General features: G+C 53.1%; 1 protein-coding gene across 1 annotated transcript; it reads left to right on the forward strand.

Moving 5' to 3' along the window:
• Window positions 1-270: 270 nt before the first annotated feature.
• Window positions 271-11,281, forward strand: NLRC3 (NLR family CARD domain containing 3). The gene is made up of 20 exons (XM_034065379.1): window positions 271-341; window positions 1,139-1,202; window positions 1,380-1,413; window positions 1,897-2,157; window positions 3,252-4,995; window positions 5,252-5,338; window positions 6,053-6,136; window positions 6,422-6,505; window positions 6,937-7,020; window positions 7,130-7,213; window positions 7,691-7,774; window positions 8,523-8,606; window positions 8,998-9,081; window positions 9,184-9,267; window positions 9,550-9,633; window positions 9,930-10,013; window positions 10,129-10,212; window positions 10,418-10,501; window positions 10,681-10,764; window positions 11,191-11,281. Exons 1-20 carry the CDS (start codon window positions 271-273, stop codon window positions 11,279-11,281), a joined length of 3,444 nt encoding a protein of 1,147 aa, XP_033921270.1.
• The last annotated feature ends 3,379 nt before the right edge of the window (window positions 11,282-14,660 follow it).

The raw sequence follows: 14,660 nt of genomic DNA on the forward strand, positions 1-14,660 counted from the left end.
CTGGTCCCCACTCCTGCAGTGGGGCCACCACCTGCACTGCTTCTGGTGGCTGGATCCTCACATTCCTTGTGGGAGAAATAAACCCCAGCATGGACCTCCTGGCAGGATGACAGACAGAAGAGTCTGCAATTGAGACGTTCCAAGCACCTTAACCTGACACCATGGACCTAACCATGAGCCAGAATTCTACCCAGTTTCCCTGGTGAAGCTATATTTGTGCTTTCTCTCTGTACCTGTTGGTGAGGCTACACTGAAGCCCCCACAGTGCCCATGTCCTACTCAGAAGTGGGTTTGGGCGAAGTCAGCACAGGGAACTCCTTGTCTCTGACCACCATCATGGGGTGAGTGATCTACAGCATCCTGTAGGCCAACTGGAGGTGAGGAAAGGGTGCCATGCCAGGAGACACAGGGCAATGAAACACTGTGTTTGCATTGCTTCTGTGATCAGACAGCACCTGGGGCTGAGAAGTTTCCATATGGACACAACCAGCTCCTGGAGATGACTTTGGGGCTGGCAGAGAAGCCATAGGTGAAGCTGGGCACCCTCGGGCATGGAGGCACTTCCCTCTCCATCTCTGCTCAAAAAACAGTTGGACCCAGTGAGAGGACAAACTTCTTGAAATTAAACGCTAAGCCCTCAGTGTGGTTTGGCAGCTGCCAGAGGGGAAGGATCAGGTAGATGCTCCTTGTCCAGGCAATGATTCACCAGCATGAGACATTGCCTGGAGACCATCATCCACTTTCAGCAATGTAGCTGCTGAAAGCAGAGCATCTATAGAGCTCTACAACAGGATGTGGTGTTGGCTGCACTCAGCAAGCCCTGATGGAGGCTCTGGATGGTGGTGAGGTTGGTTCAAAACCAAAACAGGCTCTTCATCACTCTGCTGCTGCCCCACAACTTCCTTCACAACACAGAGAAGGAAATACCTGAGAGGTCCACAGTCCTGCTGTCCCTCTGATGGCACTCGGGTGCTTGCTGGGTGACTCAGAGATGACACAGGGACATCATCAGGGCAGTTAATGCAATCACTCTGCCCTAGAAAGGTTCCAACCCAAATGGTGATGATGAAGGCATCAAGTTCATGGTGTATGAGGCAAAGATGCTGCAGCTTGATGGTCCTGGCTCTGTCCCTGTCAGGTCCACAGCACCAGAGACTCTGGTCTTAGCCAAAACTGATGAATGGACCCTTGGCTCAGCCACAGTCAGTGACACATTAGCTCAGGGTGCATTCCCTCCCATGTTGATCCTTTTCTTCTTCTTCCACCAGGAACATGGATAAAGGTTGAGGAGCCTCAACTGATGCTGTGAGTCAGGCAGGGAGACACAGAGCAGTCCATGGGACGGCCGTGCTGCCGCCAACACAGTGTTCCTTACCCAGGGATCACCACATCACGGGAGGCCTCTGATGGACGGTGAGTGGTGGCGGGACAGCCAGAGATCCATCATCTTGGTGGAGTTTCATATTAAAAACTGGGACAAGGTGAGCACCAAGGCGTGAGGGCAACAGCAGTTCCTATTCCAAGGGCTTGGGGAATGCTCTGCTGGCACAGAGGGAACGGCTGTCCCCAAAGAGAAATTATCTTGCTCAGACTTTTATCTTTGCATGGGCTTGGTTTCCAGGAGGAAATGTTATTTCATGATTGTGCTCTTCAGTTTCTTTGACACCAATTTTGATAGCTGCTGCCTTGCTCAAGCAGCTCCTGACAAAACAGCCTGCACAGCTTTGGGGCAGCATCCTCTCATGGGCTTTGGCAGGTCACTCTGGAGGTCTCTTGTTTCCCCACGCTACTTTCAGAGTTGGAATAGGTGCCCCACAGCTGCCTCTCCCCATCATCCCTGAGCAACATGCCCAGAGCTTGTTCAAGGCCCAACTCTCCTTTTCTCCTGTCTCGCAGAGGCTTGGATCAGCCGCTACCGAAAGCAGCTGGTGAGGTCCATCTCACCGCAGTTCCTGGAGGAGATCATCTGCTACCTGCGGCGGCTGGACCTGCTCACAGCAGAGGAGGCAGAGTGGGCACAGGAGGCAAGGTCCCTGCCTGAGCAAGTGAGGGCTGTGGTGGACCTCCTGGCTGGCAAGGGCAGCTTCGCCTCCCAGTCCCTGCAGACCTTCATCGAGACCACCAATTCCCAGCTCTACCTTCACATCACTGTCTATGGTAGGCAGTATACTCTGGACAGAATGAGGGGTGTCTGCACACATATCCTTGCTATGGGCACTTGCTGGAGCACCGCAAGATATGCACAGAGCTGGGAAGCATTGACAGCTCTGATAGGAGTGTTCATGCAAGTGATGGTGCCATCTCAGTGTCTCTTCTAGGGAAGGACATAGCCAAGGGGTGACAAGGACTCTCTGCCATGTCTGAGGGACCTTCCTCCAGGCCCCTTGCTGCCCTCAGCACGCTTCTGTGGGCAGTCTGAGGAGTCTTTAATGTCCTCAATGTCCAGATCACACCATTCAGTCCCAGCAGCTGGGCTGGGAACAGAGGGATGACAGGAAGAGGATGGCTGGGCAGCCCTGACCCCATCTGTTGGTACCTGCATCAACTTCATGCTCTCCTTGCAACCCTCTTGCCATGAGAGATTTTCCTCCTGGTTGGAAGGCTCCATCCTCAGCTGGTGTCTGCAGCACCATCCCCTGCTTGTCCAGCCTTAGCTTAGTTTAAATGCACTGTACCAGTTTAAGTTTACTAGTACTAAGTTTAAGTTTACTGTACTAGTAAACTAAGCTAGTTTAAACTTAGCTTAGTTTAAATGCACTGTACCAGCAGCTGTTGTACCTGAGCCAGGTGAGCAGGACAGGGCCAGAGACAGTCACCAGGTTCAGTGAAGACTCCAACTCAACAGACAAGTTTATGGTGATGAGGCATGGCTGAGGTCAAGCTGGGAAGTCAATCCAGAGGTCAGGGTCAGATCCAGTCAGGACAAATGGGTTCAGACACAGTCCAGTGGCCACCAGGCAAGTGCAGAGCAATGAAGTCCAAGATCAAGGTCCAGACCAGCAAGGTCCATAGGAGGCACAGGCATAATGGCACTGTAGATAAGTGATCTTGCAATATAGTTTAGGTAGTGGCTGAAAGCCGAGGGCTGTGCTTAAACCCTCCAAGCACACACCTTCCTGCCTGGATGTAACAGCTCTGTGAGGTTTCCCCTCTGCTTGGGCATGAAAGAAAAGTGAAGCATCTCTCAATTGCATTTGTGGCTACCATCCTCTCCCTCAGCCCAACCTCACATTTCATTTCTCTCTGTGCAGAACCCATGGTGCAGAAGCACCTGGAGAGTCTCCAAAGCTACTATGAGAATGGCTTGGATACGGGTTCCCTCCAGCGGCTCACAAACCTGCTGCTGGTGGAAGGTTTGACTGATATCCAGCAGAAGGAGCATGACATCCTGCAGATTGAAGCCACTAAAGGACTACAAAATGTATCCAAGAGCATCCCTCTGGAGAAGCTCTTCCTCCCTCTCTCCAAGGTCAGCATCCCACCTCGGATCTCTGTCACCATCGGAGTTGCTGGGATTGGCAAAAGCACACTGGTGAAACTGTTTGTCTACACCTGGGCAAAAGGGGAGATCAACAGAGACATCATCTTTGTGCTGCCCCTCACATTCCGGGAGCTCAACACCTATGAGAAGCTCTCTGCTGAGAAGCTCATCTGCTCAGCGTTCCCTCACATCACTGAGCCCAGCTGCATCTCGGCAGGAGCCGCCAGGACCCTGCTGATCCTTGATGGCTTGGATGAGTTCAAGACTCCTCTGGATTTCTCCAACACAGTAGTATGCACTGATCCCAAAAAGGAGATCCAAGTGGATAACCTGATCACCAACATTATACGTGGCAACCTGCTCCAGGAGGCCTCTGTCTGGGTCACGTCACGGCCCACAGCAGCCAGCCAAATCCCTGGTGGCCTTGTTGACCGAATGACAGAAATAAGAGGTTTTGCAGCTGCAGAGATGAAGGACTTCTTGGACCAGATGTTCCTAGACAACAAAGACCTATCTGGCCAAGTCCTGCATCACATCAGGGCTAACAGGTCATTACACGTCAGGTGCATCATTCCTGGCTTTTGCTGGATTTGTGGTTCCTCAATTGGTTATTACTTAAAACACAGCACTGATCAACCCCAAGAAACAACTGGTGTCCCCAAGACCCTTTCAGAGATCTACTCCTACTATTTTAAAATGGCTCTGAACAACGACTGGCCAGAAAACCCAAGAGAAACCCTCAGGATCGAGCAGGCTGTGAACAACAGCAGGAAGATAGTGGGCAGCCTAGGCAGGCTGGCCTTCTACGGGCTGCTGAAAAAGAGATACGTGTTCTATGAGCAGGACATGAAGGCCTACGGCATTGACCTCTCCTTGCTGCAGATCAGCTTGTGCAGCCGGCTCCTGCTCAAAGAAGAGATGCAGTCCTTCACAGCTTACTGCTTCTCCCACTTAACCCTACAGGAGTTTCTAGCAGCCATCTATTACTACACAGCTGCAAAACGGGCAATATTCGATCTCTTCACGGAGAGCGGGATGTCCTGGCCCAAACTGGGTTTCCTCAACCACTTCAAGAATGCTGTTCAGAGGTCCCTGCAGGCAGAGGACAGGCAGCTGGACATCTTCGTGCGCTTCCTTTCTGGGCTCCTGTCCCCGCAGGTGAACAAGCTGCTCTCTGGGTGGCTGCTGGTGAAGGACGAGCACAACAGCTTCAGGAGCCAAGCAGTCAGCTTCCTCCAGAGCTGCCTGAACACTGACTACGCCATCTCCTCGCGGGCAGTGAACACCATGCACTGCCTCCATGAAATCCAGCACATGGAGGTCGCCAAGATGGTAGAAGAAGCAATGAAAAATGAGAGTTTGGCCGGGATGCTCACCCCTGTGAACTGCTCTGCTCTGGCTTATCTCCTGCAGGTCTCTGACATCTGCATGGAGGAGACGAACCTCTCCAACTGCCTCACCTACAACGTCTGTAAGAGCCTTCTCTCCCAGCTCCTCTTCTGCCACAATCTCAGGTGAGTCCTGGTCAGATTGCAGGGGAACCAAGCAGGGATGATAGGATGTGGCTGAAAATCCTGGGTGTCAGTGGGAGACAGGGGCCCACCAACATTGTCTGTCAGCAGAGAGCTGCCCTAGGGCTGGCCATGGATCAGCTCTGCCTCTCTGCTGGAGTTTCTCCACCTGTGATGGGCAGATGTCACAGCAGGGTAGAATTTTCTCCATTCTGTTCTCCAAACACTTGATTTTGCTTTTCCTTTGTTTCTTCTCCAGGCTGGACAATAACCAGTTTAAGGACAATGTGATGGAGCTGCTGGGCAGCATGCTGAGTGTGAAGGACTGCCACATCCAGAAGCTCAGGTAGGAGCTGGCCCAAGGCAGATAGGCTGTTCCTGGGGATGCAGAGCAGAGCTGGGGCACCTCAAAACCAGGGTGGGGGTCCTCTAGGAATGTCTCTCACACTGGCTGCCCTGGGTACTATTGACAAGCACAGCCCCACACAATCTCCTGTGTCCAGGCATGGTGACCTTACCCTTGCATCCTTGTGGTGGCTGGGCAGGCTCTCTCACCCAGCCCTCCAAGGACCACTGCCTCCTTGCTGTTCCTAAAAATTTGTGTAGAAATCCATGCATTATCCTAACAAACTGTTTTCCAAGGGCACACCTGGTTGCTGGACACCTGAGGCTCTGCATGGAGCATCTAACATAGAGGCAACAGGCTCCTGACCCAGAGCTCTGCCTTGCCCCAGGCAGATGGATCCCCACTGTTCCCACCTCCCTGCCCTTCTGAAGTGGCTGTGCAAAGTCTCCCATGCTGTGATCTGAGCTCCCTTTTCAGAACACCAATGAATTTTAAGTCTAGAAATTCCCCTTCCATCCTGTCTTTGCAATGCCTCGCCTGGGGTCCACCTCAGGACAGCAGACCTCAGAGCATCCACCGCTTTGCATGGTTGTACCTTGAATCAGACATTCCTCATGACTTTCCTCTGCTCAGTCATCCAAGCTGTGTCCTAGGACATGCCAGGATCCTCTCCCCCACCCTGAAAAACACCTAATTTTTCCTTTTTCTGGGCAGTTTGGCAGAAAATCATATCAGCAACAAGGGAGCCAAAGCACTGGCCAGATCGCTGCTTGTAAACAGGAGTCTGACAGCACTGGAGTAAGTGTTCCCCCTTTACCAGCTCCTGCCACACACATTCCCCACCTGGAACCACTCTTGTGGCTGCAGTGGGGCTGGATCCCACTCAGCCTGACTGGGCTGAGGAGGGTCTTCAGCCCCAAAGCCACTGCTGCTCAGTAGGTGAACATAACTCTTGCAAGCAGCCAGTCTAATGTCCCAGCTCAGCAGGGCCAGAAACTGTGCCACATGAAGGCATTTGGCTTAAACTGGGCACAGGCCACTCTGATTTTGCTAATCTTGGCTTTTCTGTGTGTCCCACCCCAGCCTGCGGAACAACTTCATTGGCCCCACTGGAGCAAGAGCACTGGCTGATGCGCTGAAACAGAACCAAGTCCTGCTCTCCTTGAAGTAAGTCTCAACTGCTGCAGCACCTCTGGGGGCTGATCCCCAGGACAAGCCATGTCCAGCCAAGGTTTTCCCCACCCCCAAGGCCAGCACATGGGGAGACCCTGGACATAACCTGGTTCAGTTGTACTGGGCAGTAAGCATGAGTGCAGCAAGCAGAGACCAGGCAGCCCTAGGCCAGAGATGTTGGGATCCTCCTGCCCATCAGCTTCAGTGGGTCAGGCTGAGGTTGAGGTCCATCCCTTGCGTGGGAACTCTCATGGTGTTGTTGCATGGAAGGAGACATCTTTCATGGGAGAAAAGGGAGTGAGACCCCTGGGCAAGGATGCTTGGGGGCCAGCTGTCCTTTTCATGTCAAGGACAAGGGCAAGCAAATGCTGTGATGGTGGCCACTGCCCCTCACAGTTCCTTGCCTTGCTTCTCTCCCCTTGCAGCCTGCAGCACAACACCATCAAGGAGGAAGGTGCCACCTTCCTGGCCGAGGCCCTGTTGACCAACCACAGGCTGATGACCCTGCAGTGAGTGTCTGGGACCTGCAGTCCCCCCTCCCTGCCACTGAGCAGACCTAGGTGCCACTGATGGGGATGTGGCACCTGACATTCACAGGTACCTTCCTCACCTTTGCAGACTGCAGAAAAATGCCATTGGAGCCCATGGTGCCAGGAGAATAGCAGAGGCACTGAAGCAGAACTGCAGCCTGAAGGAGCTGATGTAAGATCACAATGAGGTAGAAGGACGGTGACACCAGCACCATAGATCTGTGGGCAGGAGCTGTGGGCAGGGGCTGGGCCATGTAGCACAGGCAGGATGGGCTCTGCCAGCTTTGCCCCAGGGTGTTGGTGTCGGTGAAGGGGGCAAGGCCCACAGAGCTGCTTTTGGAGCAACCCTGTGGAGATACTCTTCAAACCTGTGGGTGTGCAGGGAGCCACGCAAAAAAACAAGAGGACAAGTCTTCTTTCCAGCAGAGGCAAGCAGCAGGTCTCCAGGCCCTGTGGATACACGTTAAAAACTACTTCAGCTCAAATCCAATGTACAAGAACAGAGGTGCATGTAGTCTGGAAATGAGACTGCAGCAAGTACATGCTTATTGCTGGAGCAGAAAGAGCCTGGGGGAGATGAATCCTCTAGCAGCAGATCTGAGCTGGTTACAGCATAACTGCCAATAATGCTCTTCCTCTTGTGTCTTAGACTATCCAGCAACTCAGTAGGAGACGATGGCTCAGTCGCCTTGGCCGAAGCTCTGAAGGTGAACCACAGCCTGCAAAGCCTTGAGTAAGCTCCCCTCCATGCCCTGTCTCCTGCTTGCCCAGTAAAGCTCAGCCTTCTCACTCCACCACCATCTCCCACCCTTCACAGTCCCCTCAAACCGCACCAGAACCTCCCCACATCTCTCCCACACCACATCCCCTGCAGGGGCATAAGGCTGGAGCACCATGGAGCAGTGTCAGACAATGCTGCCACTGAAGTAGTTACTCCTAACCCAGATGATGATTTTTTTTCTCTGCTTTTGGACGATACTAGTAGCTTTGGGCCTTCTCCCAAATAGGAATTAGCTGACACAGAAGGTAACGTCAGAGTCAGGGTGGAATGGTGGGACCTTCATCCCCCTTGGGAAGAGCAGCCAGAATGGATTACTCCTTCCACCCAGCGTGGAGAGCTGGTGGCTCCTGGCCATGAGCTGCTGTGCCCAAGGTCCATCACTGGCTTCCCAAGGTGTGACAAGGACACAAAATCCACAGGAACCACATGTCTAGCTGAGCTGGCAGCCACAGTAATGGCCAGATAATACTGTCCAAAGCACTGGCAAACACACCTCTGCTCAGTGGGGCCAGTGCTGTTGTGGTGAGCAGGGGATGCTGATCCTGGCCTGGCTGCTTCAGAAGTTGGTGCTTTAGCCTTGGCTTGCCTCCACACCTCCTGTGGTTGGGAGATGTGACACATTTCATCCCAAACATAAACCCACAGCCTACCTGCAATGCCAGGACTGGTTCATCTTCACATCTTCCCCCATTTGTCTCAGTCTCCAGAGCAACTCCATCAGCAGTGCTGGGGTCACCGCACTAACAGCAGCTCTCTGCTCCAACAAGGGACTCATCAACCTCAAGTAAGTGACCAAAACTGGCCAAAAGCTGCTGCTGCGACACAGAAACTTGTCAGCAGCCTGGATTTGTGCCTGTTTTTTTCTACAAGTACTCTGGGATGATGAAAGCAGACTCTGTCCCTCCATCAGCTGTGAGCATCTTCTCTCACAGATTTCTTCCCTTGGGACAGTATCCGTCACATCCCACAGTGAAATGATGGCAGCACGATGGGAGGCTGAGAACAAGCCCTGATGGGCCAGCAGTGCCCATAGCTGTAGAAATGGAGATGCTGATGGGGATGCAAGGCAGGCAGTCTGCCACCGTTACAGTAGATGGTCTCAGATTCAGGGCAGGGGACAAGGAGGGGGGAACAGGCAATGTCATGCCTCAACAGCCCCATATGTCTTTCCCTAGCCTGCGGGAGAACTCCATCAGCAAGGAAGGGGGTCCCGCCATCGCTCACGCCCTGCGGACCAACAGCACCCTCAGGAAGCTGGAGTAAGTCCCATGGGCCACAGAAGGGCATGAATGCTGCTGCACAGTCACTGGAGCTGTCCCAGACTCTGTGTGTGACCTGTGTCCTCTGTCCCCTGCCTCTAGCTTAGCAGCCAATCTGCTGTACGATGAAGGCGGCAAGGCAATCGCTTTAGCGATGAAGGAGAACCAGGCACTCAAGTCCCTCCAGTGAGTTCCCCCTTGGACTGGCTTGGTTTGAAGCTGCTTGCATGAATGCTGGGAGGGACACTGCCCCTGGGCCTTAGCCCCTCTAATCTGTGAGAGTGGCTTCCTTGGGTCACCCTTCCACAGGAGGTGTGTTGTGCCATCCGGATAGAGCCACCATGTCTTACACATGGGTCACTTCCTGGCCTCTGCCACACTGGATGGGAGTGAGTGGGTGCTGAGCCTGGAAGGATGTGGGCATTCTCGCCACCCTAAGCTTTACCTATTGTTTTCTTCTGTCTGTAGCTTGCAGTGGAACTTCATCCAGGCAAAAGCTGCTGCAGCCCTAGCACAAGCATTACAGTCCAATAGCAGCCTGGCCAGCCTCGAGTAAGTGGGGACATGGGCAGACAGGTCCTGGGCAGCATCTTTGTACAGGGACCTGCACAAGGACTCTGCCCTCACATTGCTCCAGGGGAGGTGGTTTTGCCTGCTGCCTCTTCCACATGCTCCAGTCTATCCAGGGTCTCCATCATTTGTACCTGGCTGGGGATGCTCTAAGTGCGTGTGGCCCAGGGTCCCCCATGCTGTTTAGGAAAGCCTGGCACACTGCGCCCTGTCTTGCTGCCCCTCTCCCTGCTCCTGGGTGCCTGGACCATGGGCAGATCGGCACTCGCATGTCTTAGCTTGCAGGAGAACGCCATTGGAGACGAGGGAATGGCTGCCCTCTCTGCTGCGCTGAAGTTCAATAAAACCCTGGCACATCTGCAGTGAGTATCCAGGCTGTGGCAGGGGCCTGGCATTGCAGTCTGTCTAATTAGCTTGTCCAATTAACATACCATAGTCCCCTCATGACATGTACTGACGGTCCTTGCTCTCTTGCAGCCTGCAGGTAGCTTCAATTGGCACGGCTGGTGCCCAAGCCCTGGCAGAAGCTTTGATGGTCAACAAGAGCCTGCAGATCCTGGAGTAAGTTCTTGGTGGGGCCAACAAGTCCCCATGGCTGTGACACTGCTCCCTGGAGGTGTCCAGGACCCTGGTCCTTAGCTCAGCATCCTTGCATCATGTCCTACCAGACTTGGCTTGTCCCTTGATTTGCTGGCATGGGGACACCTCTCCCACCTCCTCTTGCCCCCCATGGCTGTCACTCCTCACTGCCTGCCTTTCTCTGCAGCTTGCGGGGAAACTCCATTGGGGTGGCTGGGGCCAAGGCAATGGCCAACGCGCTGAAGGTGAACCGCAGCCTCTGCTGGCTCAAGTGAGTATCCTGGTCCCTGGGGTGAGCCAGAGCAAGCCTTTCCAGACTTTCCTGGAGGCCAGCAGTTCTGTGAGGCAAACCCCTGAGCTGGGGGCTTTTCCCAATGCCCACTGCATGCATTCCCTCCTGGTAGCCACATCTCCCTGGCTGGTGCTTTCTGACCCTCCCGCTTCCTGCAGCCTGCAGGAAAACTCCCTGGGCATGGACGGAGCCATCTTCATTGCCACTGCTCTGAAGGGAAACCACGGCCTCACCTACATCAAGTAAGTGGCCACTGGACTGGATAGTGAGGCAGGGATGGGAGAGACAACAGGAACCGTCACAGGACCTTCCTCACTGCTGGCACAGCCCTTTCCCAGCTGCCCAAAAGGGACCTCCCCAGTGGGGAAAGGATCAAGGATACATTGTGCTCCTCCCAGACACCATACCCACTCATCTCATTTCTCCACAGTCCCTCTCTGGGGCTGCCTCTGCGGCAAAGAGCCACCCAAAAGCAAAATACAGCCTAAAATATCATAAGAATGGTCTGGCTCAGCTCCTCCCAGAGGCTTTCTCCAGAATAGCCCCTGCATAGTATGGGGAGGATACAGATGATGCTGTATGCTGGTGTAAAGCTGGGAATATCTCTCATACTCACCAAGGATCCTGCTCTGCCCCATGCCCAAGCCTGAACTCCTCTTTCCTCCCAGCCTGCAGGGGAACCGCATTGGCCAGTCGGGAGCCAAGATGATCTCTGATGCCATCCGGACAAACTCCCCCAACTGTGTGGTGGACGTGTGAGGTGCCTGACCGCAGCGAGGAGGTGATCCAGTGGTTCCTTTGGCCAGCATGGATTTACAGGGAGCTGCCTGGGCCCTGTCTGCCTGTCACAGGGAGGAGAGCTGGGTTGAGGAGAGCTCCTGAGCTACCTGGAACAGCCCAGGAGGACTGCAGCCTCTGGTTCAGCAGCACAGGAGGGTCAAGACCCTCTTGTGTTGAAAGCTGAGGGATATATACCATGTCCCTGTTCATCCAGGCCCTGGGAGAGCCTCAAGGAAGGGGTGAAATGCAAAAAGGAGGGAGGAGGGGGCAGATCCCACATGCCAGACCTTCTTTTGTTCATGGGTGACTTACCACCACCCCGGCAGCAGGGACTCCCTTCTGTGATCTCCATCGGGTTACAGTGCTCTGCGCAGACACACCAGGCACATCCTGACCACTCGGAGCTCTGCTCTTGTCCCAGCCTGAGGCACTGTGGGTAAACATTGCAGCCAGGGCTTCAGGACTCTGCTCTCAGCACCAGCTCTTCTCCGTCTGCTTCTGACAGCGATCCTAGGAGGATGAGGTGAAACTTGGGCAGGATTCGCAGCAGCCTCTTCTCACCTGCCTAAATACAGCCCAGTCTGCAGATTCCTACAAAATCCCAGAGAGACAAGGAGGGGTTTGCTGATTCCTTGCTCAGATGAGAGTGATGCTATGGACAGAGACACTTCAGAGCAGATCACAGGCAGTGAGTGCAACCTGTGCTGTTTGCCCTCAATAACAGGTTGGTGCTGGCCAAGCATGCCTGAAGTGCTTGGTAGTGCTGTTCTCTATCAAAGAGACCAGCATCCCAAGGCACATGCACAGAAACACCTAGAAAAACCTCGGGAAATGAAGAGCCCTCACGATAGTGGGAGGAAGAGTGGGAGGGTGTCCTGGGTTCAGCAGTAGCTGTCATTTTTTTCTCCTTCTTAGTATTTGGTGCAGTGCTGTGTTTTTGACTTTCAGCATGGGAACAGCGCTGATAACACCGATGTTTTCAGTTGCTGCTCAGTAATGTTTAGTCTGGCCAAGGACTTTTTTGAGTCTCATGCTCTGCCAGGGAGGAGGAGAAGCCGGCAGGAAGCAGAGACAGGACACCTGACCCAAACTAACCAAAGAGGTATTCCGTACCACAGCACATCATGCCACGATGTAACAGAGAGTTACCCTGAAGGGCTAGTTCACTCCTGGGTTGGACTAGGTATTGGTCGGTGCTCGGTCAGGCTGGGTATTATCAGTAGACAGGTGGTGTTGTATTCTCCTCCCTTGTTATTTCCTTTATCATTATTATTATTGGTGGCAGCAGCAGTGGTTTGTGTTATACCTTAGTTACTGGACTGTTCTTATCTCAACCCATGAGAATTGCATTCTTTTGATTCTCCTCCCCATCCCTCTGGGAGCAGGGGGAGGGCGGGGGGGGGGGGCGCGGTGAGAGATAGACTGCGTGGCTGACTGGGTTTAAACCACGAATATAAGAGGAACAGCACTTCATGACATGGGCTGTCTCCAGCACACGTGACTTGGTGCTGCACTGGGACTGCTTTAATATGAAGTTCTGCCTCTCAAGTTCAAGTTGCCCTTCTTGGGTCTTGTTCTTGTGTTATCAGTGTGACCTTGGGATGCGGGGATGCATCTTCCCAATGTCCCAGCTGCAGGCAGAGTCCATCCCGAGCAGGTCACCTTTCTGACAGGCAGCTGCTGAAAGCAGAGATGCTGGGTGATTCCTTCATGTACATAGCAGAGATCCAGCAACTCTCCAGAAGGTACCAGGTTTGCAAGTGGTCCAGTAGCCAAAATAAGCAACTGCTCCCTGAGCCCGTTCCAGCCACTGCCCCCTCTCCCTACTGCACCTCAGCCAGAGCCCACACTGTGACATGCTGCTGCTGCACTCAGGGCTAAGGGATTGAGCAGGGCTCAGACCACTCATGGACCTCTGTGGAGAAACCTCCTGGAGAAATGCCAAGCTGAGAGGGGCAATGTGTACATATTTCGGAGTAAATTGGTTCTGAGCTGAGAAGATGCTGTGGGCAGCCTTCTATTCCATTCCATTCCAATCCATTCCATTCCAGGTGCACTGTCCTCCACTGCCCTGGCTGTATACCCTTCCCCTGTTGTTGGTGTGTCAAGAGGCTCATGGTTTTTCCACACACTCCAACATGGTAACATGGAGTGATTTAAGTCCTACCCACCTCTTTCACCACTATTTCAGGGCAGGCTGAAGCTCGGGTCCAGCTCTGCACAAAGCCTGTGCTGAACCTTACCTAAAACACCAAAAGAGAGAGTGATCAACAATGCCAAGCCAGTTCCTGTGCCTTGGAGCTCCAGAAAACGAGGAGTTAACAACAATTTGGAATAGATTTCATGGATCTGTACACCTATGCACACACCTTGCTATGCACAGACAATCCCAAGGGGAAAGCTCAAGAGCTCAGAGTGTTCATTTCCACTGCCTCCAGAGGTGCTGCTGCTCAAGCCTGGTACAAGAAGCTGCAATGCTAACCGTGGCTAGAACCCGGTGGCTGTTCTGGAAGGCAGGTGACATGTGCCCTGGTTCTGGGCACACAAGGTGTCAAGTCAGTGTTCTGTTTCACCCTAGAATATAGGGAATAACATGGAAAACTAGCTCTGAAACTGCAAGCCAGACTTGGGCACTGGGCCCAGTTTCATGGGAAGTCTCATAGGTCAGATATATCTCAGCTCACAGGGAGGACCAGAACAGATTTCCTGCATAACACAGAGAAACGTTTTTGGACCAGGTCCTAAAAATCAGGACATACTTATCCGTTGGGAGAGGGATGTGGTGAGCACAACCATCTCCTCCCTGACTGTCACAGCACCACCCTAACGGTTCTGCAGGAGAGGTCCAGCACCATCTGCTGTGTCTACTTTGAAATGAGGTGCAAAATGCCAATTAACTTTGTAAAGTATAAGGAAGTGCCCTAACACCAGCCAGTTCAGCTCCAGCCTGTATGATTGTGTGTGTTTCAGCACATCACGGCATCCATGTATGTCCCATCACTACACAAAACCTGTGCTATGTCCATCTGTAAACTTCTGCCCCAGCTTGACATGCCATTTCAAGCTGTGAGCTCTGCTGATGGGGAACTGCCTTGGGTGTGATGGCTCCACCTTTGGGTTCGATGACACAGATTGATGAAAAAGCTCTTGGGTTTTCAAGTAACTCACATGTATTCTTTCCTTCAGCACAGTAACAGAGGGGTTGAACCTGCCTCTAGGCTTCAGGTAGAGGGGAAAGCAAAGTACTTTGCTGATGTAAGAAAAGTGAACACTCTCATCTGCCCTCTTGAACATAAACCAAAAAGAACTCTTCTAATCAAGCTCTGATTTCTGCTCCTGTGAAGACAAAATGCAATGC

This window comes from Melopsittacus undulatus, chromosome 8 (genome assembly GCF_012275295.1).
Source record: "Melopsittacus undulatus isolate bMelUnd1 chromosome 8, bMelUnd1.mat.Z, whole genome shotgun sequence".
Taxonomy (NCBI): Eukaryota; Metazoa; Chordata; class Aves; order Psittaciformes; family Psittaculidae; genus Melopsittacus; species Melopsittacus undulatus.

Bases quoted from the DNA above. Each gene is read 5' to 3' on its own strand.
- NLRC3 (XM_034065379.1), top strand. From the start codon at position 271: ATGTCCTACTCAGAAGTGGGTTTGGGCGAAGTCAGCACAGGGAACTCC. The intron at 6,506-6,936 runs GTAAGTCTCAAC...CTCCCCTTGCAG, and splicing joins CAAGTCCTGCTCTCCTTGAA to CCTGCAGCACAACACCATCA. The intron at 9,634-9,929 runs GTAAGTGGGGAC...CGCATGTCTTAG, and splicing joins AGCAGCCTGGCCAGCCTCGA to CTTGCAGGAGAACGCCATTG.